This window comes from Pelodiscus sinensis, chromosome 22 (genome assembly GCF_052426305.1).
Source record: "Pelodiscus sinensis isolate ZL-2025 chromosome 22, ASM5242630v1, whole genome shotgun sequence".
In the NCBI taxonomy this organism is placed as follows: domain Eukaryota; kingdom Metazoa; phylum Chordata; order Testudines; family Trionychidae; genus Pelodiscus; species Pelodiscus sinensis.
In genome coordinates this window covers 23,792,075-23,819,001 of record NC_143073.1, presented here as the reverse complement: position 1 = coordinate 23,819,001, position 26,927 = coordinate 23,792,075, and the positions used below count along the sequence as shown (strand labels likewise).

General features: G+C 59.9%; 4 protein-coding genes across 12 annotated transcripts; 3 read left to right on the top strand and 1 right to left on the bottom strand.

Annotated features, from left to right (window-relative positions):
• On the top strand, window positions 1–1,845 carry LOC102446314 (interferon-inducible GTPase 5-like). Its single transcript, XM_075908261.2, has one exon. It carries the CDS (start codon window positions 95–97, stop codon window positions 1,382–1,384), a length of 1,290 nt encoding a protein of 429 aa, XP_075764376.2. The 5' UTR covers window positions 1–94; the 3' UTR covers window positions 1,385–1,845.
• A 4,144-nt stretch (window positions 1,846–5,989) lies between these two features.
• On the top strand, window positions 5,990–12,719 carry LOC102448763 (interferon-inducible GTPase 5-like). Of its 2 annotated transcripts, none has more exons than XM_075908258.2 (2): window positions 5,990–6,119; window positions 9,791–12,719. In XM_075908258.2, exon 2 carries the CDS (start codon window positions 9,795–9,797, stop codon window positions 11,019–11,021), a length of 1,227 nt encoding a protein of 408 aa, XP_075764373.2. In that variant the 5' UTR covers window positions 5,990–6,119; window positions 9,791–9,794; the 3' UTR covers window positions 11,022–12,719. The 2 variants fall into 2 exon arrangements, with proteins under 2 accessions (XP_075764373.2, XP_075764371.2); XM_075908256.2 differs by lacking the exon at window positions 5,990–6,119 and adding an exon at window positions 8,276–8,419.
• Window positions 12,476–23,367, bottom strand: SMG9 (SMG9 nonsense mediated mRNA decay factor). Of its 7 annotated transcripts, none has more exons than XM_075908248.2 (15): window positions 23,230–23,367; window positions 19,537–19,701; window positions 19,373–19,447; window positions 18,324–18,567; window positions 18,142–18,204; window positions 17,913–18,010; window positions 17,532–17,644; window positions 17,172–17,283; window positions 16,597–16,692; window positions 16,258–16,343; window positions 15,838–15,944; window positions 15,442–15,549; window positions 14,860–14,985; window positions 14,119–14,263; window positions 12,476–13,306 (listed from the first exon to the last, which is right to left on the bottom strand). In XM_075908248.2, the coding sequence occupies exons 2-15, from the start codon at window positions 19,690–19,692 to the stop codon at window positions 13,228–13,230; spliced, it is 1,608 nt and encodes a 535-aa protein (XP_075764363.1). In that variant the 5' UTR covers window positions 19,693–19,701; window positions 23,230–23,367; the 3' UTR covers window positions 12,476–13,227. The 7 variants fall into 7 exon arrangements, with proteins under 7 accessions (XP_075764363.1, XP_075764366.1, XP_075764368.1 ...); XM_075908251.2 differs by lacking the exon at window positions 23,230–23,367 and adding an exon at window positions 23,119–23,194; XM_075908253.2 differs by lacking the exon at window positions 23,230–23,367 and adding an exon at window positions 23,116–23,176.
• Window positions 23,180–26,814, top strand: LOC142819701 (uncharacterized). Of its 2 annotated transcripts, none has more exons than XM_075908247.2 (3): window positions 23,180–23,312; window positions 23,996–24,083; window positions 24,472–26,814. In XM_075908247.2, the coding sequence occupies exons 2-3, from the start codon at window positions 24,018–24,020 to the stop codon at window positions 26,500–26,502; spliced, it is 2,097 nt and encodes a 698-aa protein (XP_075764362.2). In that variant the 5' UTR covers window positions 23,180–23,312; window positions 23,996–24,017; the 3' UTR covers window positions 26,503–26,814. The 2 variants fall into 2 exon arrangements, with proteins under 2 accessions (XP_075764362.2, XP_075764361.2); XM_075908246.2 differs by having other exon boundaries at window positions 23,185–23,312; window positions 23,936–24,083.
• Window positions 26,815–26,927: the final 113 nt, after the last annotated feature.

Here is a 26,927-nt window from a genome sequence, read left to right as displayed (position 1 = left end):
CTGAGTCCCAGTTGAGGTTCTGTCCACTAGGTAACACTCTTTTCTACTCACTGCCCATTGCAATTCCTAGGTGATTTTGTTCTGTGGCAGGAAAATGACACAGTGTAATTTGGGGTGCGTTTCCCCCCACAGGGACACAGAAGAGCTCACAGTTATCTTTGGTAAAGTGTTCAAAAAGGACAGAAACATGCTTCCCGGTCTGTCTGAGAAGGAGACTGAGGAAATCAAGGCTGCCCTGGAAACAGGAGACCTTCCCCTAGCGGCCTACGTGGTGCAGAGATCTGACGAGCTGCTCAAAAACACCGAGCTCAACATCGCGATCACGGGGGAGTCGGGCGCTGGCAAATCCTCTTTCCTTAATGCTCTCCGGGGCCTGAGCGATGAAGACCAAGGCGCCGCGGAGACTGGGGTGACAGAAACAACCAAACAGCTACAGCGGTACCAGCATTCTAAGTACCCCAATGTGATCTTCTGGGACCTGCCCGGGATTGGGACCCCAGATTTCCTGCCTGCCACTTACCTGAGGCAAGTGATGTTTAATCGCTATGATTTCTTCATCATCCTGGCTTCAGAGCGGTTCCGAGCCAACCACGCCCTCCTGGCCCGGCAGATCCGCAAGATGGGGAAAAAGTTTTACTTTGTGCGCTCCAAGGTGGATGTGGACCTGTACAACGAGAATCGCAAAAAGGGCTTCAGTGAGGAGAAGATCCTGGAGAAGATCAGAAAAGACTGCATCGAGCGTCTCTCCAAAGAGGGGATCAGTTCCCCCCGGGTTTTCCTCGTGTCGAGCCGGGAGTTCCAGAAATACGAGTTCCCCAAGCTGCAGAAGAAGTTGCTGAAGGAACTGGACAGTCACAAGAAACACCTGTTCCTCATGGCCCTGCCCAACCTGTCCCAGCCCATCTTGGAAAAGAAGAAAAAGCTTCTGCAGGGGCAGATCTGGAAGCAGGCGCTGAAGTCCTGCGCCATCGCGACTGTGCCGCTGCCGATGCTCTCGGTGAAGTGCGACGTGGACACGTTGGTGGACAGCATGCGGCAGTACTGTGAGAGCTTTGGCCTGGACGACATTTCCCTCAATGCCCTCGCCCTCCAGGTTCGGAAGAGGGTGGAAGACCTGAAGTCCGTGGTCAGGTCTCCGTTGGCCAAAGACATCTCCAAGGAAACAGCCGAGAAGCTGCTGAGACAGGCCACAGGGGAAGGGCTGCTGATAGCAAAGCATTTCGTCAGCATGATCCCACTGGCGGGGACCGTCTTTGCGGCAGAGCGGTCTTTCACCGTGACTTACAGGATGCTGAACAGCTTTCTGAATGGTGTCGCTGAAGATGCCCAGAGGGTCCTGGTCGAGGCCTTGGCCAAAGAAGAGGAAGAGAATGAAGACCAGTGAGCTGTGGACCTGCCTCTGGCCGATGGAGACTGGAGCCAACCAGAGGACTATGGCAGATTTTTCTGTGCTCAGATCTAATGCAGCCTTCATCACCTTGATCAATCAGCCCCCAGATAGCGCAACGTGACTCCCATTCTTCTCTTATCCCGGCCACCCTTCGCCACGTCCAGGCCTTCCACCAGCTGATCATCCTGGCTCTTTCTGGGTCGATCACGTGGTTGTTTCTATTCTCATGGGGACCCCTCGGCGACAGCCACGTCGATTCTCCGTGAGCTTCGCTCTAGGCCCATCGCATTTTCCTGGACCTGCATTTGACGATTTTGTGCGCTTCAATTGTACGCTTTCCACCCCGCTGTCTGGTTGCCTCACTGGTGTCTCCCCCATGGACTGAAAGCATGTACAAAATGCCTCTCTTTTGTTCCTGTTCTGGCATGCAGTGGGCCTCCGGGGTATTCCACTAAGCTACCCGATTTCCTCTGATTTAGCAAGTTAGAGAAATGGTCAGAGGTAAACAGGATGAGGTTTAATAAAGAGAAATGCAAAGTGCTCCACTTAGGAAGGAACAATCAGTTCCATACATACAAGATGGGAAGCGAGTGTCTAGGAAGGAGCATGGCGGAAAGGGATCTAAGGGTCATAGTGGACCACAAGTTGAATATGAGTCAACAGTGTGATGCTGTTGCAAAAAAAGCAAATATGATTCTAGGTTGTATCAACAGGTGTGTTGTAAACAAAACTCGTGAAGTCGTTCTGCCCCTCTACTCTGCACTAGTTAGGCCTCAGCTGGAGTACTGTGTCCAGTTCTGGGCGCCACATTTCAAGAAAGATGTGGAGAAATTGGAAAGGGTACAGAGAAGAGCGACAAGAATGATTAAAGGTCTAGAGAACATGACCTATGAAGCCAGGCTTCATGAACTGGGCTTGTTTAGTTTGGAAAAAAGAAGATTAAGGGGGGACATGATAGCGGTTTTCAAATATCTAAAAGGGTGTCACAAAGAGGAAGGAGAAAATTTGTTCCTCTTGGTTTCTGAGGACAGGACAAGGAGTAATGGGCTTAAAGTGCAGCAGGGGAGGTTTAGATTGGACATTAGGAAAAAATTCCTAACTGTCAGGGTGGTCAAATATTGGAATAAATTGCCAAGGGAGGTGGTGGAATCTCCCTCTCTGGAGATATTTAAGAACAGGTTAGATAGACATCTGTCAGGGATAGTGTAGACGGAGCTTGGTCCTGCCTTGAGGGCGGGGGGCTGGACTCGATGACCTCTTGAGGTCCCTTCCAGTCCTATTATTCTATGATTTTATGTTTCTAACTGAAATTTGTTATAAACATCCAGTGCCCCCCACTCCTGACGACATGCACAAAGACAGATGATTTCACTGGATCATTTTTCTCCTCTGCCCTTGTGTTGGTGCACGGCTCTTCAAGCGAGCCTATTCACTAGTGAGCCATCTGGTTCAGAGAGTCACGCAGATTCTTGAGCCTAATCTAACCAGAATTTATTCACATGACAGCAGACCAAAGACCAGTGGTAACACAGAGGATGGATAGAGAAGCATTGAGTCTACCATGCTAACACAGGCTAACATGGGTTCTCTGAACATCACATCTGTTAGCAAATATTGATTCCACTGGAGAAGGAATGTGAAGGTTTTCCTAAGTCACTAGATAGGACCCTTCTCTGGCTTTAAGGGAGGTTGCTGTGCATCTCTGAGGAGAGAGGTTATTGGGGCTTTATCTACACTGCAGAGTTTTTGCTCAAAAACTCACGGAGCAACCACACCTCAAGTGCATTTTTGCTCAAGAAAATGTACAGTGAATTGACAGAACAGAGGGGTGTTTGCGGTGTGGGTATTCCTCTTTCTACAAGGAATAACTCCTTTTTGGGCAAGAGCTCTTGTGCAAAAAGGTGTGTGTGGATGGGAAACAGGGTTATTGCGCAAAACACCCTGGTGGCCATTCTGTTAATGGCGATCAGAGCTTTCTTGCAAGAGAACATCCATGCAGTCTGGATCCTCTCTTGCACAAAAGCGCGTCGCTTTTTCAATGCGCTTCTGCAGTGTGGACACGCTCTTCTTGCGGAAGAGCTCCTCCGCAAAAAGCTTCACGCGCAAGAAGCCTGCAGTGTAGACGCAGCGAGCATGAGGGCTGAGCAAAGCTGAAGGAGGATCCTGGGAGTAGCCACGCATAAGGAGCTCTGAGCTGACACTCATGGGCTACGTCTGCATTAGCAAGATTTTGCGCAAATACTTTTAACGCAAGAGTTTTTGCGTTAAAGTGTTTGTGCAAGAGAGTGTCTACACTAGCATGTGCTTTTGCACAAAAGCATCCGTGCCAGTGTAGACACTGTCTTGCACAAGAAAACTCTCATGGCCATTTTAGCCATCGGGCTTTCTTGTGCAAGAAATTCATGTTGCCTGTCTACACTGGCCTCTAGTGCAAGAACAGTTACGCAAGAGGGCTTCTTCCTGAGCGGGAGCACCATAGTTCTTGCGCAAGAAGCCCTGATTTCACACATTAGAACATCAGTGTTCTTGTGCAAAAACTCCCCGCCAGTGTAGACAGGCAGCATGTTTTTGCGCAAAAGTGTCCTTTCCTACCCCTCGCCACTGGTGAGAGAAACCCAGACATGTGACCATGTTTAGATATGTATGAGGTGCTGCTGCCTGAACCAGCAGAGAGCCTGAACCATCTCCTTGAGAGTGGAGTTTTTCTGTGCCTCTTTCTGGGGCGTTAACCCCAAGCTCACCCGACCCCAGCAGGGGATTCTGTGTGGAGCAGAAAGGGAGGAGCAAAGCAGGCCTGCCTCTACCATCACCACCTAAGCAGGGACACCTGAGCTGCTGGGGGCAAGTTCTAGGGGATCCCACTTCTGACACCAATACCTCACTGCCTGGAAAAAAGGTGAATGGGGTCCCCAGGCCACTGCCATTTCAAGTGCATATGGGAGGATTACCAGGGTTACAATCCCTAATAATCGTTGATCACTTCCTTATTGTTGCATCCTGAGTTTCAGTCAGAACAGGGGCACTGGGCGCAACCCAGACACACTCCACCCTGGTGAGCTCATGGGCTTGTCAACCCTCTCCACTCCTCCCCCCGCCCCATAGCTGTGGTTCAAGCATCCCGTTAGGGCAGGGCCTCCACCTGCCCTTCGCTATTTCCCCCGGGCTAAGGAACAGGCCCATGGAAAAGTGCCCAGTGAAGCCCAGCCCAGGGCGAGTCCAGTCAGGGCTCAGCAGAGCGGAGAGTTGGGAAACGACCCAGCTGCGGGTGCAACTGCTCCAGGGGGGCGAGTTCCAAACGGCTTCTGCCCACAGAACCACACTCTGCTCTCCGCTGAAAGCAGAACGGTGGTACCTGCCTGTGGAGTTTTCCTTTCTGCTCTCAGGTTGCTAAACTTGCTGCTGCCGCCTGGAGGTTAAGCTCCCTTGATAGAGTGAATCTCTCTTGGCTGGGTCCCTGTCTTCCTAGGCTGTTCTACCCCCACTGTCCCCCTCCCTTCTGTTCTCTCTCCCGGTTCTAAAAGTTACCGTTTTGCCGAAACCCCCACATGATAAACCCGTGGAAAACAGAAGAAGGGAAAACCTGTACTTGAATAAACCCAATACACTAATTAGTTCAACAGTTGGAATTACTCCAAACTTTTTTGAAGAGGTGGTTGCCAAGCAACAGAAATGCCGACTCGGCTTCTAATCCTAACCACTAATATCTGTAACATGGCCTTTCCTTCCTGGGTAAACAACTGGCTAGTGGAGGCTGGCCCCCAAGCTCCGCCCCTTCCACCTGAGGCCCCGCCCCTTCCAAGCCCACCAGAGGCCAGCTTCCCCCCTTTGTGGCCACTGGTGCCCTTAGTGTCCCCCCGAACTGTCGGGAGGTCAGGCAGTGCAACGCCAGCCCCCCGAGCCTAGAATGCAGGGGGGCTGGGCCTACCCTTCCCAGGCCCACCCAGAGGGCTACCATCAACTGGAAAACAAAACCCGGCCATCGGTCGGAGGAGGGGAAGGGCAGAGCAGAGGAGAGACGAGGCACGATAAAGTGAGACAACCGCAAAGCCGAGTCGAGCCCCCCAGTCCATCTTCGATGCCCTCTGCTTCTCCCGGACGAGGGGCAACGCCCTGCCCGGAAAGGGACAAACAGCCGGGGAACGTCACCTGACGCACAAGCCCCATGTCAATGGGAGGGCCTGGGCTGACAAGCAAAACGCTGCTTTTCTGAAGCCAAGCTGAGCTGTGGGCGAATCTGGCAGGAACCGGTGGCGCTCGTCCCTGGGCCGTGCGAAGCACAAGCACATTCCAGGACGGCGGGAGCAGAACACCTCGATACCAACCACAGGCCTCGGCGACACCAGGAACTGCCGTCCGAAAGCAGCTCACAGGGCACCAGCCTGCACGAGGCGGTGGGCACCACCCAGAGCCGGCAGAGGAGGTGCCGACATTTGGCAGGCACGCTGCAGAACTCGTTTGTATCTGTGACCGAGGCGGTAACTAAGGGAGTTGTCTCTGGCAGGCCTGAGAGATCGCGGAAAGTCCTGCACATAACTGAGCTAGTCCATTGCCACAGTGCACCTGGGTCAGCGTGCCGGTGCCTGCGCAGCCCAAGCACTAGCACCGTCCGTCGCTGGCCACGTTCCTTCGCTACCGACCGAGGGTGTGGGTCCACTGGGCGCCTCGCGTGAGGTCTGTGCAGAGCTGGGACACAGGGAGACCCACACACGCAGCCAAACAGCTGACATCAGTGAGTATACAGCCTGAGGGGCCTTTGGGGCGGTCCTATTCAATGTTCCCTCTAAGTTTTTCCACCCATGTGCAGAATAAATTTTGTTCAGCGCAATGTGCACCACCAGAAATATGCTGCCTGCTGTGGATGCTCTGCTAATCAATGGGGCGGCACTGGACTCTCTCCTGGGCAGCCAACCAAGCACCCAGCTGACAGGGCATGCTGGTTGTAGTCATGCTGGAGGGGCCACGCAGCCTGTGATGAGGAAAATTGTCCTGCTCTCGCCAGTTTCCCCCTGCCGCAGCCATGCAGTGCTGACGTGTTTACCCTGGGCTTCTGGGCATCCTCAGCCCCCGTCTCTGGCCGGGTGCTGCCTGGCCAGCGACCGGTCAGGGAACCAGGCCCTCCCACCAGGCCGTTCCTGGCTGCCCTTCCTGGGCTCACTTCTAAGTCCCTTCAGCTGCTCCTCCATAGGCGAGCCCCCGCTGCTCCCCACAATGCCTGATCTACCTTCCCCGGCTGCTTGCCGGCTTCCACTCTCTAGACCAGGCCCCAAGGTTCCTCCTTCTGCCTGGGCTCCAGAAAGCGACTATCCCCTGCCCCTCTTCACATTGTCCAGCCTGCTCCAGCCCCTGGCTCTACCGCCGCAGCCTGGAGCCATCTCAGACCCCACTCCGCCGCTCATGCTCTTGGTGGGATACACACACACACACACTTTCTGGTTCCTTGTCTCACACACGGAATCCTATAGAACAGTGTTTCTCAAACTTTTTTTTGTAAAGTACCCCTTTAAAAAGAAAGTCCCCCCACTACCTACAGTTTTCAGACACACCATTTTTTCCCCCTACCATTGCAACACATTTGTTTAAACAACTTAATTGTAGTCAGGCCAGCGATGACAGTTTGGGGTGTAAAAGTACAAAAATAATGAAGCGCTGTAAAACTTCAAACAAAAATTCAGTTGTCTCCAAATGTCAGTACTGTTGACCTACCCCCCAGACGTCTGTCCAGTACCCATGAGGGTACTCGGACCCCTGCTTGAGAAACACTGCTCTAGAACACGCAATCCCACGAGCCAAACACGGAAACACCCCCACAGCCGGTACCGAATACGGGCTGCATTCAGGCCTGGCACAACACGATCAGGTGGATGGCGTTTGGCTGGATAATAGTGCACTTTGCGTTTCGTGCTTTTATCCACGTGCGTGTTCACCATTGTGCTGCGGTACACGTGTCACCCCCCTTCCCCTTTTATTGATTTACATTATCCCAGCAGCAGGAAATTCGGGGTGGGGGAGCCAATAATGACTTTGTGCCCAGAGCTGCAGTGATGCAGAAAGCGAAGGTTGGGAGCCGTTAAGTGACAAATTGTCAGCGGCTGCAACGGCCCAAGGAACAGGGCTTCCCCTCCAACTCCAGCTGTATTTATTGGTCCGTTTTGCTTCTCCAAGCCGCTTGCTGCCCCGGCCAGGAGCACTGGGCAGCTGGCACGTGTGGGCGGTGAGAGCCACATCACCCGCCTGCTGGCAGGCCCAGCCAGTAGCTGGCACTGGGGGCCACAGGGTGTGGAGGTGGCACCTGCCGGCTTACGCAGGTTCTCTGGGTTATAAACGCTGTCGCGGCTGGAACCCCACTGCGCCAGCGGCTGTGACAGAACCGTGCCCCCTCTGGCGTGGCTCACGAGCGGATGTGGGGGGGGGAGTCTCTCGCACGGCCGGGCTGGGCGGGATCCCACGTTCACTGCGGAGCTTTCGCCCCCTGGGAACGGTTTTGTTTTCTGAGCAGGCCCCAAGCTGGATGGTGAAGGGCTCGGGGCCCAGCAGGGAAGGAACAAAGCCTGCAGCGTATGTGGAGCTGGGTGGGGCCTGGCCCTGCCTCTAGGTCCCTGCAGTGCATGGAGCAGCGACACTGATTGAAATCGGCAGCTTCCTACAGGAGCAGTGGGGAAGGGCTTGGATCAGACAACACGGAGGGCAGGGGGTGTCCAGGAGGGGGACACAGACACAGAATAGGGCTGGTTGTTACACCCCCCCTGAGGGCTAGTTCCTGGCAGCAGGGCAGGAGAGGGAGAGAGACAGACAGCTCCTCCCCCCCCCGTCCCCCGTCCCCCCCCACACACACATACCACATGCAACCAGTAGAGGGCAGCACACACACACACACACACACACACACAGCAGCGCTGGCTCCATCCAGCAGGGGGCAGCAGACACACACACACAGAGGAAACGAAAGTGAAAGTCTCCGGCCAGTGCGCGAATAAATCCCTCGGGTCCCGGCCGGCTGGAGCAGGGACGGATCTGACCCGGCAGGGGGAGGTAACACGCCGCGGGCGGAGGCACAGAGCGGAGGCTTGGGCGGCCGGAGAGAAGCAACCAGGCAGGCGGCAGAGACCAGGGGGCAGAGCGGAGGGAGGAGGATCGGGGGAGGGGGATCTGGGGGGCAGAAGGGGAAGCTGGGGGGGCAGAAGAGGGAGGGGGAGCTGGGGGGGCAGAAGGGGGAGCTAGGGGGGCAGAAGAGGGAGGGGAGCTGGGGGGCAGAAGGGGGAGCTGGGGGGCAGAAGAGGGGGGAGCTAGGGGGGCAGAAGAGGGAGGGGAGCTGGGGGGTTCGGGGGGACAGAGGGAGAGGCGGGGACCCCACCAGCCGCTCTCCCAGCGCCCCAAACGCGGCTGGCCCCAGGGAGCCCCCCCCCCCGCTTTCTGCCTGAGCCCCCCGGCGGGGCCACGCGTAAGAGAGACGGGAATCGCAGACTCGCAGGACCCCTGGGCGGGCAGAGACCTCAGGGGTCGAGTCCAGCCCCCTGCCCAAGGCAGGACCAACCCACCTCAATGAGCCCGGCCAGGGCTTTGTCCCGCCCGGACTAAAACACCCCTCGGGATGGAGATTCCCCCCCCCCCCCAGGGAACCCAGCCCAGGGCTTCCCACCCACCTGAGGAAAACATTTGTCCTAATCTCCAACCCAGACCTCCCCCATTGCTCCTTGTTCTGCCCCCCCTGAGAACAGCCTCTCTCCAGCCTCCTGGAAACCCCCCTTCAGGGAGTTGCAGGCTGCTCAAATCCCCCCTCACCCCTCTCTTCTGCAGCCTGAACAAGCCCCAATCCCTCAGCCTCTCCTTGCAGGTCATGTGCTCCAGCCCCTGAATAATTTGTGTTGCTCCCCTCTCCCCCCACCGGACCCTCTCCAGTGCACCCGCATCCTTTCTGTAGTGGGGCCCAGAACAGGACACAACACTCCAGCTGTGGCCTCTGCTGCCAAAGAAAGAGGAACAATCACTTCCCTAGATCTGCTGGCCGTGCTCCTCCCAATGCCCCATAATACGCCATTAGCCTGCCTGGCTACAAGGGCGCCCTGTTGGCTCATCTCCAGCTTCTCCACTGGAATCCCCAGGGCCTCTCCTGCAAAACTGCTGCTTAGCCCGTCGGTCCCCAGCCTGTACCAATGCTGGGATTCCCCTGTCCCAAGGGCAGGACTCTGCACTTGTCCTTGTGAAGATGGGGGGGGTGAAGACCACAACTCAGCAGTGCCCTGGCCTTCTGCTCACCTGCCCCAGTAGGAAGGAAACCAGTCGCTGGCCCCCAAGCCTGTCAGCTTCCTGCTGCCCCTGGGGCTGGATCAGGGCCAGCGTCCCTAGAGGGGAAGGCCCATGTCCTGTTCCCTACACTAACCCCCATGTCTGCATCCTCCCCAGCCCCATGGCGGATCAGAGTGATGAGTGCCAGGCCAGCATCCTGGAGGAGTTTGAAACAATCACCGACGAGGAGATTGCGGAGATCAGGGAGGCTCTGGAAGGGGGCAGTTTGGCCGATGCCGCCTCAAAGATCCTGGAGAGCCTGGAGTCCTTGGAGAACACCCGGCTGGACATCGCTGTGACCGGGGAGTCCGGCTCCGGCAAATCCTCCTTCATCAACGCCATTCTCAGCATGCAGGACGAGGACGAGGGCGCAGCCCCCACAGGGGTGGTGGAGACCACCACGGAGCCAACCCCATACCCGCACCCCACATACCCCAACGTGACGCTGTGGGACCTGCCAGGCATCGGCACCCCGGCGTTCCAGTCCAGCACCTACCTGGAGCAGGTGGGCTTCGCCCGCTACGATTTCTTCATCGTCCTCGCCTCCGAGCGCTTCCGTGCCAACCACGCCCAGCTGGCCCGGGAGATCCAGCAGATGGGCAAGCGCTTCTACTTCGTGCGCTCCAAGGTGGATGCCGACCTGGCTGCTTCCAAAATGCGGCGGCGGGCAAGCTACAGCGAGCACAGGATCTTGGAGCAGATCCGGAACAACTGCTGCAAGCTACTGCAGGACGAAGGGGTGGCTTCCCCGACCGTCTTCCTCCTCTCCAGCTGGGAGCTGGGCAAATATGACTTCCAGGCGCTGGAGGAGACCCTGGAGAAGGAGCTGCCCAGCCACAAGAGACACGCGTTCCTCATGGCTTTGCCCAACCTGTCCCTGGCCATCTTGCAGAGGAAGAAGGAAGCCAGGCAGAAGCAGATCTGGAAGCTGGCCACCATCTCTTGTGGCATTGCTGCTGTCCCTATCCCAGGGCTCTCGGTGGTCTGTGACGTGACCATCCTGGTCAAAACCCTCTCCAACTACCGCCGGGACTTCGGCTTGGACGACGAGTCGCTCTGCAAGCTGGCCGAGAGGGTGGGCAAGCCCGTGGAGGACATCAAGGAGGCGATTCAGTCGCCGCTGGCCAAGGAGCTCTCGAAGGACCTGGTGGTGAAGATGCTGACGAAGGCCGGCGGGGGAGCCCTGATGTTCGCAGAGTACCTGGTCAGCTTGGTGCCAGTGGTTGGGTCCATGACGGCCGGGGCGGTCTCCTTCGGAACCACCTATTACATGCTGCACAGCTTCCTGAACGAGCTAGCCAGGGACGCCCACAACGTCTTCATAAAGGCCTTTGAGACGGGCGTCTGAAGGACCCAGGAGCGTGGCTGTGACAGAAATCCCCAGGTGGGCGGGAGAGATTTCGGAGCCGGATCCTCAGTGGGAGTAGGGGAAATGGGAAGCCACAGACTCTGGTGCTATTTGGGCATCCTGCAAGGGGCACCTTGCACCTCGCAGTGGAGGATTGTGGGAGCACCACGGCCCTAGTCCAGGATCTGCCTGGTTTTGGCACAACCTGGGCATGGTACATCCAGGAGAAGGGTGGGACGAGATCACAAGTGGCTGAATAAAGAACAAATGGTCAATGCACTTGTGTGATGGAGAAGTAGGAGATGGGAGCCAGGGGTCCTGGGTTCTGTCCCTGCTCAGGGGGAGGACAGGGGACCAGACACCGAATGTGAACAAGTGGCACAGGGAGTGAGGGGCAATAGGTGCCATATAAAACAGTCTCATGGCGGCACTGTTCCCGTGAACTCGGGACACGTGGGCACCAGAAGGGGGGGTCTAGCCGGGACCTTGGCTTCTACCCCAGCTTTGAGATGGAATACGGAGCAGACTTCACAACCCTCTCTCCACCAAGGCCTAACATAGCGCTGGGCAAAATACGGCCCAGGGGCCGGATCCGGCCCGCCAAGCCACTGGATCCGGCCCACGGACACCCTGCCGGGACCCTCAGGCCCGCAGCTGCCGCGGTTTAAAGCGCAGTCCGTGCTGCTCTCTGCTCTGCAGGGAGGGGGAGGCTTTGTGCGATCTCCCCTCCCCCAGCCCAATCCTCAGCTCCTGTTGGCTGGAAACGAGCCAATAGGAGCTGAGAGATTAGCCTGGGGGATGGGGGCAGCACATGCTTCTCTCTCCTCCTGGAGCTGAGAGCCACCTGGAGGGAGCAGCCTGCAGCTCTAAGGCATTTGGGGCCGCCGCAGGCAGGAAGCCCGGCCTGCCTTGGGGGTGCTGCAGGGCTGTTGGCCAAGAACCACTAAGATAAGCGACTCCCAGCCAGAGCCTGCAAACCCTCTGCACCCCCTGCCCGAGGTCACCACTCCCTCCCAGACCCTGCACCCCCTCCTATATGCCGCCCCCAGGCCAGAATCCTCTCCTGCCCCCCAACACCCTCCCAGACCCTGCACCCCATACCCCTGCCCCAGGTCACAACCCCCTCCTCCACCTAAACACCCTCTGAGACCTCACAACCTCTCCTGCACCCCAGTCCTTTACCCTGTGCACTGTTCTGCACCCAGCCTCCATCCTGCACCCCCTCCACAGAAAAGTGCAGTCCTTGGACACTATCCAAAATTTTGGAGTGGCCCCCTGCAAAAAGTATCACCCATCCCTGGCCTAACCTGAGCCCCCACTTGACCTGCTACCCATGCAGACAGAGCCATTGCCTTGAGGTGGCGTGGGTCGACACCTGGCAGACAGGCCCACTGGCTGGACCTGGGCCAGGGGATGATCTCGGGTGTTAACAAAACACATCACAAATTCAGTGCCTCGCTTGAAGGCCTCTTTATTAGCAGGGGAGGGGGCACAAGGAGGGGATCCTCACAGAGACACACCACGGTCAATGTAGAGGGACCCTAGTATGGGATCAGAGAGTCACATGTGGCAGAGACTCTGGGAAGAGCAAAAAAGGGGGAATTAATGGGGGAGGGAAAAGATTCTTCTTTAAAGACTGGTGGGGATGAGATGCGAAGGTGGGAGGGATGGAGAGATGAAAGGAAGGGAGAGGAGGAGGTGGGAGGGAGGGAGAGGAAGCGAGGGGACAGAGGGAAGGGAGAGAAGGAGGTGGGAGGGAGGGAGGGAGGGAGAGGAAGGGACAGGAACAGAGGGAGGGAGGGAGAGAAGGGAAGGGAGGAGGAAGGAAACGGGAAGAGGAGATGAAAGGCCCAGCCCCATGGCTGTGACTCTGCCCAGTGGTGCCCCCTTCCCCAGTCTTTCCCTGATCTTGCCCTGCAGGCTGTGGGCGCATTCTCAGCCCCAGCCAAGGTGGGGGAAGCGTGGGCTCCCCCCAGCTCCCCGTCTGCCAGGGGGAGCGGTCAGGGCGGCTCTGCCCTTGCTGCCCTCGAGGAGCAGAGCGGTGGCATGGCAAGGACGTCTGCCGCCTGGCCTGGCCTCTCCTGCCTCAGGCCAGTGACCAAACAGCTCCTCCCGGGCTGCCCGGCAGGCCCCTTCGGCCCCAGGAGGCAGAGAGCAGGGGCCCCATCTGGCCCCCCAGCATGGCAGCTCCTCAGGCAGCAGTTGCTCAGGCCAGCAGGCGGCTGTACTCCGAGAGTGCCGAGGATTTCTTCACACCATCCCAGATCCGGGCCGCATAGTGGAACCTGCCAGGGGACAAAGCCTGTGGGTCAGCACGGACAGCCAGGGAAGAACGCCCCTGCTGCCCCCCGCCTCCTGCAGCAGCACAACACCCCCTAGTGCTCCCTGGGGTCAGCCCCTACCCCGCCCCTGTGGAACAGCGCCTCCTAGTGCTGCCTGGGACCAGCCTCTCCCCCCTCCCTGTGGAACAGCGCCTCCTAGTGCTGCCTGGGACCAGCCTCTCCCCCCTCCCTGTGGAACAGCGCCCCCTAGTGCTGCCTGGGACCAGCCTCTCCCCCACTCCCTGTGGAACAGCGCCCCCTAGTGCTGCCTGGGACCAGCTTCTCCCCCACTCCCTGTGGAACAGCGCCCCCTAGTGCTGCCTGGGACCAGCCTCTCCCCCACTCCCTGTGGAACAGCGCCCCCTAGTGCTGCCTCGGGTCAGCCCCTACCCCGCCCCCTGTGGAACAGCGCCTCCTAGTGCTGCCTGGGACCAGCCTCTCCCCCACTCCCTGTGGAACAGCGCCCCCTAGTGCTGCCTGGGACCAGCCTCTCCCCCACTCCCTGTGGAACAGCGCCCCCTAGTGCTGCCTGGGGCATTGGGACTGGTGGTGTCTGCCAGGGTAGAGCCCCCAACCCAACCCCTTTTTGTACATCCCTCAGCTGTACCCATAATCAGGGCTCAACAAATAATGCCCGCGGCGAGTAGATTACAACCCGGAAGGGCCGGGTTTGGGCGATCTGCACATGCGCTGATCGCCGGACAGCGCAGCTGGCGAGCGGGGCCCATAATCCTTTGCCCCACTATCTCCAGCACCCCCAGCTGTGCCCCTCTCACCAGTTCTTCTCGGTCAGGATGGTGTGGGAGAGCTGGGGCCGCGCCATGGACATGATCTGGCTGCGCAGCTTGGCTATGAGCGACTGGAAGCTGGGGTGCCCCTTGTACCCAGGCAGCAGGGAGAAGAGGGGGCCACCCCCAGGAGCTGCAGGCACAAGGGGGGGAATGAGAACAGCACCGACCCAAGGACCACGGTGGGGGCAGGGCGCGGGACAGCACAAACGGGGCCAAGGGAAGAGGGGGGGGCGGCATGGACAGCACCACACTGGGGATCACAGGAGGGCAGGGGGAATGTACCACATTGCGGGCCCTGCGGGGAGGGCAGGGGAACTGTACTGAGTGGGGGCCTGCATAGAGGAGGGCAGGACTGTACCACGCAGGGGCTATGAGGGGTGGGAGACAAGGAGACTGTACCACACGGGGGGTCATGCAGGGGGATTGTACTATGATGGTGCCGCAAGGGGGGGGAGGCAGGGGGACTGTACTATGTGGGAGGAGGACGGGGGGACTGTAGCGCACTGGGGTCGCAAGAGGTACAGGACAGGGGAACTGTACCACACAGCAGGAGGCATGGGGGATTGTGCCGCACTTGGGGCCACACGAGGGGAGTGCAGGGGGCCATGCCCTGGGACGGTAGGCGCCTGCTCCCCAGCCCAGGGGGAGGGACATACGTGACCCACACAAGGCAGAGCAGAGGAACGGGAGGTAGGAGGCCTGCGGGGCGGGATCCCAGAGCCCGACCTGATCTGGGGAAAGAGTCGTCTGCGTCGCTGTCGGCAAAGGGCAGCAGGAAGAGATTCACCTCCGTGTCCAGGTAGTCGTAGGGCAGGCCTGGGAAGATGTTACACTCCAGCATGGAGAGAGTGCCTAGGAGACAGACACACCTTCCAGCTGGCGGCTGGGCAGCGCTAGGGGGCAGGGTGGAGACAGACACACCTTCCAGCTGGCGGCTGGGCAGCGCTAGGGGGCAGGGTGGAGACAGACACACCTTCCAGCTGGCGGCTGGGCAGCGCTAGGGGGCAGGGTGGAGACAGACACACCTTCCAGCTGGCGGCTGGGCAGCGCTAGGGGGCAGGGTGGAGACAGACACACCTTCCAGCTGGCGGCTGGGCAGCGCTAGGGGGCAGGGTGGGGGCTCTCCCCGATGCCCAGCATGGCACTGGAGGGTGCTGAATTACTTTGGGGTAATTACCAGCCATTCCAAGTCCCCCAGCACTTTCCCTGGCAAGAGCTGGGCCATTAGCTCTGTGGCCTGGTGCAGTCCCACAGGAACCCAGGTGTCCGGGCCCGATTGCCCCACCCCACCCAGGCGGAGCGACTCACCCTTGTATTTCAGGTGCGAGTGCATCATGATTTTGTCGATAACCACGTGCATCTGCTTCAGGTTCCGGGGACAGAAGTTCTCCCGCTTGGCCTTGTTCTGCAGGAAAACTGGGGCCAGGGGAGGGGGGTGGGGGGGGGGGAGAAAATTTAGCTGCACAGACCCACACCTGAGGGAGTAACTTGGCCCCAAATCACCCAGGCAGTGCTGGGGGACACTGGCTGCAGGGATAGGCTGGAGGCCTCCCCTGATTGGGCATCAAGGCCAGCCCTGGCTGGTGCTGGGGGTGGGGCTCTCCCTGGCAGGGCTGCCCGGTGCCCAGGCTGGCACTGGGGGTGGGGCTCCCCCAGCAGGTCTGGCACAGGGGGCGCTGTGCTGCAGGAGCCATGCCTGCTCACCGACGTGGGGATAATACTCTGTGCCTTCATCGTTGCCCGAGGAGCCGCTGGACTCGTGACTGGGGGAGGGCGTGGAGGGTTTCACCATCTCAGCCGTCTGCAGGAACCTGCCAGGGGACACGGGGAGCAGCAATTAGTGGGGGGTGTGGTGGGGGCCGGGTCCCTAAGGCCATTTAGTGCTCATGGGATGGATGGAGAACAGGGCTGAGACCTGGCACACTTGAGTCACACATGAATTGCTGAGGTAGAAGGGGCCAGCTGTGCCTGCAGCCTGGGGCCAGATGGGAGCTGGCCCTCCCAGAAGAGGAAAGGCCCCTTGCCCCTCACCCCGAGCCAGGTAGCCCCGGGCCCGGATGGGAGCTGGCGCCCCAGAGGGGAGGACCCCGGGCCCCGCTCCCTGCCCGCAAGGGCCCCTCTCACCTGTACAGGCTGAGGTCAGTGAACCAGTCCTGCACCACAATGACCACGTGGCAGACGGTGAAGAGGAAGGCTGCGATCTGCAGGGACTGTGAGGAGTGGAGCAGTGGTCAAAGGAGTCTTGGGGGTGGGGTTCCCCCCCAGGACCCAGGTTCCCCCCCAGAACCCAGCCAGCAATGCAAATGCCCTCCCCACAAAAGGGAACAACCCGGATCCCATTACCCTTCCCCTGAACCCCAGCCAGGGCCAGGCTGGCACCTCCAAGAGGAACTGGCGCTGTGTCCCCGCGAGCCGGTCAGTCCGCGCCCAGGGGCCAGGCGGGAGCGGTGGGTGGCAGCCTACCTGCATCTCCACGTAGGTGTGCGGCAGGTTGTACTCGGGCGGCAGCTTCCGGTCGTTGTTGATGAGATGGTCCAGGATAGAAGGGCTGAGAATGGGCTGGAGGGGAACACGGGGCAGGGAGCGTTACAGCGTCCGTCCGTCCGACCTGAGCGGTGCCAGGGGCTCACACGGACACACACACACAAACACCCCACTCTAACCCTGAATGGGCCAATGGGAAGGAGGGATCTACTCTCTGCCCGCAGAGATCCCGCACTGCTACAGAGCCATGGAGCCAGCCATCCCCATTCTGCCACCACCAGCCCTCGCCCTGTTGACACGTGTCACATAGACTCCATACTGCTACAGACCCAGGGCGCCTCACCAAGCACAAGGCGTCAGTCCTGAGGGCTGAGCTCATCAAGGTAAGGAGCTGAGCGGGCATGGCCCAGCTCTGGCAGAGCCAGCCGCAGACGGCAGAGTGGTGAGGTGCTGCCCCCTAGTGGCCAAAGGCATTGCTGTGCCGGGATCTCCATGCCATTGCTGCCAACGGGGTGGCAGGGCGGGGGCCCCTGGGGACGGGGCAGGGCAGGGACCTGGGTGTCGAGGAAGATGATGCGCTCCTGGGTGATGAAGAAGTCGATGCCGCTGGTCTGGTTCCCCCCACGCTCCTTGATCTCCTGGCTCTGGGTGCGGAACACGTAGGCCCTGGGATGGGGGGAGAAAGATCAGTGGGGGGGTTGTGCTTCCTCAACCTGCTTCTTGCCTCCCATCCCCTACCTGACACCCCCCAACATCCCACCACCCCCCTGCCCAGCCCGCACTTCCCCCCAAACGCTTGCCACCGCCCCCCATCTCCCCTCCCATCCACCACAACCCAGCTTTCCCCCTGCCCCGGCCACTCAGCATCCACCCCAGCACACCAGACCCCGGGCGAGCCCCCTCGCATCCCCCACCTTTGATCCTCTTCAGGCTGGTTGGCTGACAGCAGAGACATCACCATGGATTTGCCGGTGCCCTGCAATCCCAGCACCCCGACCACGAGCACGTCTGTCTGGTCCAGCAGATACTGCCGAGGACACAGCACTCAGTGGCAGCCAGCTCCCCGGGAACCCAGCAGGGCAAGGGCAGGGAGCGCGGCACAGGGGGCAGGGAATGGGGCAGGGGCCTGTCCCCTCCAGGGGGTGATGGCTCCCACCCAGCCCCGGGCAGAGACTGGCAGGCTGGGGGGGGAGGGGGAGGGAATGGGGTGCCAGCTCTGCTCTGGCCTCGCTCCCAAGGGCAGGGGGGCACCCAAGGGTCTGTATGTGGGGTGGGGGCACCCCAGGGCCAGGTACCTCAATGGCACTGTCACACCAGTTCATCTGATCGTCCACCAGCTTGATGCTGTGCTTCATCTTCTCTGGCGCCAGCAGCTTCGCCTGGCCCACCACGGCTGGGGAGGGGCAAAGAGACGGGGCTCAGAGACCTACCGCCCGGCCTGGCTACGTGGTGTCCCCGCCCCGTGCGGCTCCAGACCACTGGGGAGAGGCCCCAGGAGTCCTGACCCCCAGCCTCCACACTCACCAGTTGCCAGGAGCCTGGTCCAGCTGCTCAGCTGGGAGGGGTGCTGCCATCCGGTAGCTGGCACTGGGAACCACATGCATGTTAAAGGGACCCAGGGCTCTTCTCCCATCGCACCGCTCTGGGGCTACAGCTTCCTACCCCTTGTCCTGCCCCCAATCCCCACTTGTTCCTAGCACACTCACGGTCCATAGTGCTGCTGGCCGCGGCGGAGCCCATGCCTCGGTTCTGGATCTGGTAGACGGGTTGCGTGGGACGCTGCCCCTCCTTCTCCCCCTTCACGGCAGCTGTGGGAGGCTGGGCAGTCCCCTCTGGCGCCCCTGCTGGGCCTTTGCCTTCCTCCCGTGACTTCATCAGCACAATGGGCTTCTCCATGGGGGGAGGAGCAGTGGCAGGTGGCACCGGAGCTGGGGCTGGGGCCAGCTTGGACTGTGCGGAGAACGAGGTTAGCAAGGACGCCCCTGCTCCCGCTCTCCTTAAGCTGGGAACAGGATCCAGGAGTCCTGCCTCCCAGCCCCTCACCCCTTCCCAGAGCTGGGGCAGAACCCATGGCTCTTGGCCAGTCTTCCCTCTTACTGGACTCTCCTGGGGTATGTCTACACTACCACCCTAGTTTGAACTAGGGTGGTTAATGTAGGCAACCGAAGTTGCAAATGAAGCCCGGGATTTGAATTTCCCGGGCTTCATTTGCATCTTGCCGGGCGCCGCCATTTTTAAATCCCCGCTAGTTCAGACTCTGTGCCCGCGGCTACACGCGGCACGGAGTAGGTAGTTCGGATTAGGCTTCCTATTCCGAACTACCGGTACACCTCGTGGAATAGGAAGCCTAATCCAAACTACCTACTCCTTGCCGCGTGTAGCCGCGGGCACAGAGTCCGAACTAGCGGGGATTTAAAAATGGCGGCGCCCGGCAAGATGCAAAGGAAGCCCGGGAAATTCAAATCCCGGGCTTCATTTGCAACTTCGGTTGCCTACATTAACCACCCTAGTTCAAACTAGGGTGGTAGTGTAGACATACCCCAGGAGAGTGAGATGAGATGCCCTCACTAAGCGACTGGTCTGGTTAACAGCCTACTGCTGCTGCCAGAGTAACTCCTGCAGCTCCAGGCGGTGGGATACAGCCCTACCAGAGCTGCCTGCGGATGGAGCCGCTCCAGTCCTGTGGGCTGGCACTGCTCTTGCTGGGGGGAGTGTCAGGCCCTAGGGGGCAGCCTCCCCTGTGTATGGGACTTACCCTCTCCGCGGGCGGCTTGGCCAGGATGATGGGCGTCTTCTGCATCACGGACCCGACTGGCTCCTCTGAGGGCTCCTGAGGGAGAGATCGGGGGAAAGGGTGAGAAAGGGGGGGGTCCCTGCAGTGCCCCAACCCCACCCTGCGGCCCCTCCGCCACTACTCACCCGGCGCTCGCGGTCCCAGGGACCATAGTCGCGCTCCCGGCCTGGCCCAGACAGGCTCTGGGGGCCGCCTGGGGGGCCCAGCTCCTTGTCACGGTTCCATCGGCGCCGGCGGTCGGGGCCGTACAGGCCGGGCTGGCTGTGCCCGGAGTCCGACATGGCCGCCGCCTGCAGGGGGGAGGGAGAAGGTGAGAGTCACATCAACACCAGCCCCACAGCAGAGGAATACTGCAGAGAAGAATGTAATAACATCTAGGGACTACTTCCCCAAAGTGGTGGAGGGATACCAGAGGGAGGTGACGCTCAACACCTTGGCACTATTTCCCCAGCATAGGGATTTAGCCCAGAGAACTATCCCTTGGCATGGCGGAGGGATACTGCAAAAGAGAGCCATGGAACTCCCTCCCGCGGGTGGTGGAGGGATACCATACCAAGGAGGCCACTGGGGACTATTTCCCCAAAAAGGCAGAGGACTATATTGCAGAGATTGCCAGGGACTATTTCCCTAGCGTAGAACCATAGAATACTAGGACTGGAAGGGACCTCGAGAGGTCATTGAGTCCAGTCCCCTGCCCCCATGGCAGGACCAAATACTGTCTAGACCATCCCCGATAGATATTTATCTAACCTGCTCTTAAATATCTCCAGAGATGGGGATTCCACAACCTCCCTGGGCAATTTATTCCCGTGTGTGACCACCCTGACAGTTAGGAACTTTTTCCTAATGTCCAACCTAAACCTCCCTTGCTGCAGTTTAAGCCCCTTGAGTCTCGTTCTAGAGGTCAAGATGAACAAGTTTTCTCCCTTCTCCTTATGACACCCTTTTAGATACCTGAAAACTGCTCTCATGTCCCCCCCTCAATCTTCTCTTTTCTAAACTAAACAAACCCAATTCCTTCAGTCTTCCCTCATAGGCCATGTTCCCTAGACCTTTAATCATTCTTGTGGCTTTTCTCTGGATCCTCTCCAATTTCTCCACATCTTTCTTGAAACGTGGTGCCCAGAACTGGAAAGAATACTTCAACTGAGGCCTAACCAGCGCAGAGTAGAGCAGAAGAATGACTTCTCGTGTCTTGCTCACAACACACCCGTTAATGCGTCCCAGAATCATGTTTGCTTTTTTTGCAACAGCATCACACCGTTGATTCATATTTAGCTTATCCACTATAACCCCTAGATCCCTTTCTGCCATACTCCTTCCTAGACAGTCACTTCCCATTCTGTATGTGTGAAACTGATTGTTCCTTCCTAAGTGAAACACTTTGCATTTGTCTTTATTAAACTTGATCCTGTTTACCTCAGACCATTTCTCCAATTTGCCCAGATCATTTTGAATTATGACCCTATCCTCCAGATTAGTAGCAACCCCGCCCAGCTTACTATCATCTGCAAACTTAATAAGCATACTTTCTATGCCAATATCTAAATCGTTGCTGAAGATATTGAACAGAGCTGGTCCCAAAACAGACCCATGAGGAACCCCCCTTGTTATACCTTTCCAGCAGGATTGAGAACCATTAATAACTACTTTCTGAGTATGGTTATCCAGCCAGTTATTCACCCACCTTAAGGTGCATTTGTCCACTATATAGATAAGAATATCATGCGAGACCGTATCAAATGCCTTACTACAGTCTAGGTATACCACATCCACTGCTTATCCCTTATCCACAAAACTCGTTATCCTATCAAAGAAAGCGATCAGATTGGTTTGACATGATTTGTTCTTTACAAATCCATGCTGGCTGTTCCCTATCACCTTACCACCTTCCAAGTGCTCGCATATGATTTCCTTAATTACTTTTTCCATTATCTTCTCTGGCACAGAAGTTAAACTAACTGGTCTGTAGTTTCCTGGGTTGTTCTTATTTCCCTTTTTATAGCTGGGCACTAGATTTGCCCTTTTCCAGTCTTCTGGAATCTCTCCTGTCTCCCATGATTTTCCAAAGATGATAGCTAGAGGCTCAGATACCTCTTCTATCAGCTCCTTGAGTATTTTAGGATGCATTTCATCAGGCCCTGGTGACTTGCAGGCATCTAACTTTTCTAAGTGATTTTTAACTTGTTCTTTTTTTATCTTATCTTCTAAACCTACCCCCTTCCCACTATGTCAGGCATTCCTTCATCAGACTTCTCAGTGAAGACTGAAACAAAGAAGTCATTAAGCAGCTCTGCCATTTCCAACTTTCCTGTTACTGTTTCTCCCTCCTCACTGAGCAGTGGGCCTACCCTGTCCTTGGTCTTTCTCTTGCTTCTAATATCTTTATTAAAAAGTCTTCTTGTTTCCCTTTATTCCTGTAGCTAGTTTGAGGTCATTTTGTGCCTGGTGGAGGCATGTTCTTGGGAACTATTTCCTCAACACTGGAGGGAAATAATAATATAATGGAGATATACCTATCTCCTAGAACTGAAAGGGACCTTGTAAAGTCATTGAGTCCAGTCCCCCGCCCTCATGGCAGGGCCAAGTACCATCCCTGAGAGATTTGCCCCACATCCCTAAATGGCCCTGCTCAAGGACTGAACTCACAACCCTGGACTTAGCAGGGCAATGTCGCTGCCCCCACAAGAGACACCATCACCGGGGCCTATTTACTTGGCACGGGGAAGGGCGCCAGGGTTAGTCAACCAGCAAGCAACAGAGACCTGGCGAGGGAAGAAGAAAGACGGGGCTTATTACTAGGGACTGTTCACCCTGCTCAGTGGAGGATCAAACCAGCGCACGGCGCCGGGGCTGGCTTTGGGGTTCGCACCGCCAGGCCCTTCCGTGGGGGACTACTTTGCCCCGGGGCGGAGGAATATTTAAGATGAGAGTGAAGGCGCTGGGGTGTTCTCAGGATGCGGATGGATACGGGGCGTGAGGCTATTGGAGGGGGCGCCATTGGGGTGACACACCAAGGCCACAGAGCGCCCCGTATCCCTCCGCGGGCCCTGCAGCCCCATGGGGACGCCTCACGCCCCCCGCCCCGTATCCCTCCGCGGGCCCTGCAGCCCCATGGGGACGCCTCACGCCCCCCGCCCCGTATCCCTCCGCGGGCCCTGCAGCCCCGGGGTGACGCCTCACGCCCCCCGCCCCGTATCCCTCCACAGGACTGAGGGGTGACACCGCCCACCCCGTATCCCTCCGCGGCCCTGCCGACTCCTCACCCCGCGCAGAGGGGCCAATACGGGGGCAAGTGCCCCCACCTGCAGAAGGGGCGCGGGGGAGGGGCGGTCACCCCGGGGCGATACGGCCCGCGGAGGGATACGGGGGCTGCGAGGGGTCACCCCGGGGCGCCGGACAGCCTGTGCCGGGACTCGCCAGGGCTCCAGGAGCTGTGGAGGATGCAGAGCGAGAGGCAGCCCCTAGGGGGCCATGTGGCCTGCGGAAGGATACAGACCAGAGGGGTGAGGCGTCCACCCAGAGCTATAAAGCCCGCGGAGGGATACCGGGCGCTATATAAAATAGATCCGGTGGAGGGATTCCGCCCCGGTTATGAAGCTGTGGGGACTCCATGCCCCGCGGAAGGTCACACGCTGCGTGAAGAGGCGCCAGGACCACAGGTCCGGCGGCGGGGTAATAGGTAAAAGGAGGCGCCAACTCACTACCTGCGGACGGATACCCGGCAGGGTAACTCGTCCCAGCCGCCCGCCCCTCGGAGGGATCTGAGGAGTGTAACGCGGCCCCGGCGCTATTTACCCCGCCCCGCGGAGCGATACCTGGGCGCTGCAGCTGAGAGCAGAGGCCGGAGCTGTCTCCCCGGTAACGGCGGAGGGATACCGGGCGGTTCACTGGCGCTGAGGTACCGTGGCGCGGCCGGGACGAGCTGCCGGGGGAGGCCGGCGCGCGGCGCGATCAGAGCATCCGGGCGCCGGCTGGGAACGAACCCGCTCGGCCACCGTTGTTTTCCGAGCGCGCCTGCGCGCGAGGGGGGCGTGGCCAAAAATGGCGACCTCTCAGGCGCACGCAAGGCTGCCGCACATGCGCACTGCTCCGGCCTGGGCCGCCGAGATCCCGGCTCAGGGGCGTGGCCTCCCGCCAGAACTCGGCTGTCGCCGGGGAACACCCAGTGCGCATGCGCACCGAGCGGCGGCGGGAGGGGCGGGTCCAGGCAGGGGGCGGAGCCTGTTCGCGTGGTCAGGCGCTGCTCCCGCTGACTCAGTTTCCCTCCGCGCCCAGCGCTGCGCGGGGTGGGGGAGGGGCGCGTGGAGCCCGCGGCTGTTGAGGGGGGGCAGTGACCCCCCCCGCCTGGGTCCGGGCCGGGGGCTCCCGCTGCGCGGGGGGGGGGAGCGGCCCCGGGATCCTCCCGCCCCCCCCCCCGGGGCTGCCCCCATTTCCTGCGCGCGGGCGGGGCTGGGGCCTAGTGGTTAGAGCGGGGGGGCAGGACTCCAGCACGTGCTGATCCGACCCTGCCCCCCCGCCCAGTGGGGCCCTGCGGGGGGTGCGAGCTGCCCCCCCCCAGGGAGTTTCCTGCTTCCCTCCCAGGCCTGCACGGAGCCCCCCCGCCATGGAGCTGGGGGCCGAGATCGAAGTGACCGAAGACGGGGCCGCGGAGGAGCTGCCGCTGCGGCTGGTAGGTCCCGGCGCTGCGCTGGGCGGGTGGGTGCAGCCACCTCTGGGGTGGGGCGCAGCGGCTGCTTGGACAGGAGCTCCCGGCCCAGCCCAGAGATGCAGCAGCCTCTGGAGGGGAAGGGGGCGGCTGCGTCAGGCTAGAGGGACAGGAGCATCACGTTAGCGAGTGCGGGTGGTTTTGGACTGGACCCAGGTCCTTCCTCCGCTGTTCAACTGGAGCAAACTCCATAGAGAACCTGGTGTGGGGCAGGGTTGGGGGATTCCAGCGGGCCGGAGCAGGGCTGGGGGTCGCAGTCACAGGGAGGAGGGATTCCTCTACTGATTCCCCACTCACCGGATTCCCCAGTGTGGCTTCTCTCCCTCACTAACCCCCCTTTCCTGCCCCCCAGGAGAACGCTAAGAACTGCCTCTCGTGGGAAGGCCTGGAAGCTTCCAGCAGCGATGACGACGGGGAAGCCGGCGCCCCCACTTTTCTGCCCCCTTTGCGCCCACCGCGGCCCCTGGCACCGCACCGGCTGGCACCCCCCTTCGCCACCAAATCCTTGCCTCTTGAGAACATCATCGTCCCCTTCCGTCCGGGGCCTGCTGCTTCTTCCCCAGGGACCCAAGTGTTTGGGGCCTACCAGTGCCAGGAGTGCTGCCAGGTCTTCGTGGAGGAGTGGCACTATCTCCAGCACAGCCAGGAGCATGCGCAGGAGCTGGCCCGCCGGCCCCCACCAGCCCCACTCCGCTCTCTAACCCGGAGGAAGCAGCGCTGCCCGGAGTGTGGAAAGAGGTTCTCCCACCAGCCCCGCTTCACCAGACATGTCAGGTGGCACCTCAAGCTGGCACAGGCAGGCATCTGGGTGCAGCGGAGACTGGGGGCCCGGCCTTGCTCCCTCACCTCCTATGTGTACGAGCCGCCAGGAGTTGGGGAGAGCCAGGAGGGTTCTGGGGGCGTCCCCTGCCCACGAGGCAGTCGGGAGGGTGTGCCCAGCCTTAGGAAACAGCAGGACGGAGCCCGCTCTTGGAGGCATGTGGGACAGTCAAAGGGGCGGCAGAGGCCCACAGTGCCCGAGACCCAGAGAGCAAGCAAGGGACGGACCATGGAACGGCCGAAAGGGACCCGGCGGCGTAAACCAACTCTGGGCCGGGAGTTCGGTCTATCCAGGCCAGTTGGCACGAGTCCTGTTCAGCCAGTGACCGTGGAGGATGAGGGGCAGGATGCCATCTTGGACAGCAAGGTTGGCATGAGCCCTCCACAGCCCCTGAATGGCCAGGTTGGCGGGAGCACACTTCAGGCAGCCATCTTGGACGGTCAGCTTGGTGCAAACACTCTTCAGGCAGCCATCTTGGATGGCCAGGTTGGCGAGAGCTCTCTCAGGACGCTGGTCATCACCGCTGAGGAGGAGGCAGCCATCTTGGCTAGCTTGGCTGCCGGGACTCCACCGGTACACCTCAAGGAGGAGGCAGCCATCTTGGCTAGCCTACTGGGCGCTAACTCTCTCCATTCTTTCCGGACCGTGGTGATGGGAGCGGAGGAGCCGGCGGCCATCTTGGAAAGCCAAGTTGGCGTGAGTCCCCTCCACCCTACACCCTTGCGGGCAGACGAGGTCCCACCCTCGCTGTTCCTGGAAGCCGAGCCCGGCCTTAGCACAGCGCTGGATGCGGTGACCTTCCGCCTGGTCCCGTTGCTCCCCGACTCCCAAGGGCTTGTCCCGTGGGGCAGCCAGATGGCAGGAGAGCTTCCTGACGAGGCTGGAGACGTTCAGCCCACAGCTTTCCAGCTCACGGGCTACCTCCCGCCACTCAACCAACAGTGTCGCCCCCCAGGCCTGGCCAAGCCGCCCCCCTCTCCGCGGGCCCCCGTGCTCCTCCACCTCATGCCTGCCCACCCTGGCGAGCTGTCCCAGGTGCTGGAGCTGGAGTACGCGCCGGGCAGCGGCTTGGAGGCGGAGGCCGAGGATGATTACATCGTGGTGGAGCTGGAGCCAGACATCAGCAGCTGGGAGGAGGTAGTGGCTGGCCAGCCTGGCACGGCGGGGACGGAGCTCTCCTTGGGTGCCAGCTGGCACCGGCACTTCCGGTGCCCTGACTGCGGGGTGCGCTACGGCCGGGCAGCCCAGCTGCGCTCCCACCGCCGGGGGCCCGGGCGCCGACTGTGTGGCTGCGGCCGGCCCTTCCGTGGCCTCCTCCATATCCTGCGACACCATCTCTGGCAGCTGGAGGCTGCGGCCTTCCTGTGCGCCGCCTGCGGAGAGGCCCTGAGGGGGCGCCGGGCACTGGGCCGGCATGGCAGGCGGCACCCTGGTGCCCCCTGCTTCCGCTGCCCCTGCGGGGCAGGATTCCAGCGTCTGCCCCGGTACCTCTGGCACCGCATCCGGAACCAGCCACCTGGCCTGGGTGTCTACAGCCTGGCCAGCTTCCTTTCCCCGGCCTGAGGGGGACCATGTGAGGTCTTTCCCTGCTAAGGGGCTGATGGGCTCAGGGGTGGGGGAACAGGGCCCGGGGCCTGTCTCCTCCAGGGAGCAGCGGCTCCCATCTGTCCCCGGGACAGGGGCTGATTGGCTCAGGGCAGGCAGAGATTGGGGCACAGGGCCAGTGCCCTCCAGGGGGTGCTGGCTCAGGACAGACAGAGAATGGGGCACAGGGCCCATCCACTCCAGTGGGCACTGGCCCTCACACGGGGTCTGGAGGACTCGAGCTACCTGATTCTTGTAATTAGATTGTTCCTAATTAAAGAGCTAACAAGCGGCCGTTGTCGCCTCTTCTCCCCCCTCCTGGGACCTGGCCTGAGGGTGTTGGTGATGGGGTGGGGGCTTCCCCAGGCAGTGCTGAAATTGTGAGGGGGGGTCAATGTGCCCCC

What these genes read in the sequence shown, in the direction of transcription:
- LOC102448763 (XM_075908258.2), top strand. Translation starts at nt 9,795, where the DNA reads ATGGCGGATCAGAGTGATGAGTGCCAGGCCAGCATCCTGGAGGAGTTT.
- LOC102446314 (XM_075908261.2), top strand. Translation starts at nt 95, where the DNA reads ATGACACAGTGTAATTTGGGGTGCGTTTCCCCCCACAGGGACACAGAA.
- SMG9 (XM_075908248.2), bottom strand. Translation starts at nt 19,692, where the DNA reads ATGTCGGACTCCGGGCACAGCCAGCCCGGCCTGTACGGCCCCGACCGC. An exon ending in CAGCCTGAAGAGGATCAAAG is followed by an intron (nt 17,284 to 17,531) that starts GTGGGGGATGCG and finishes CCCCCATCCCAG; the next exon opens with GGCCTACGTGTTCCGCACCC. An exon ending in ACTGACCTCAGCCTGTACAG is followed by an intron (nt 15,945 to 16,257) that starts GTGAGAGGGGCC and finishes GTCCCCTGGCAG; the next exon opens with GTTCCTGCAGACGGCTGAGA.
- LOC142819701 (XM_075908247.2), top strand. Translation starts at nt 24,018, where the DNA reads ATGGAGCTGGGGGCCGAGATCGAAGTGACCGAAGACGGGGCCGCGGAG. An exon ending in AGGAGCTGCCGCTGCGGCTG is followed by an intron (nt 24,084 to 24,471) that starts GTAGGTCCCGGC and finishes CCTGCCCCCCAG; the next exon opens with GAGAACGCTAAGAACTGCCT.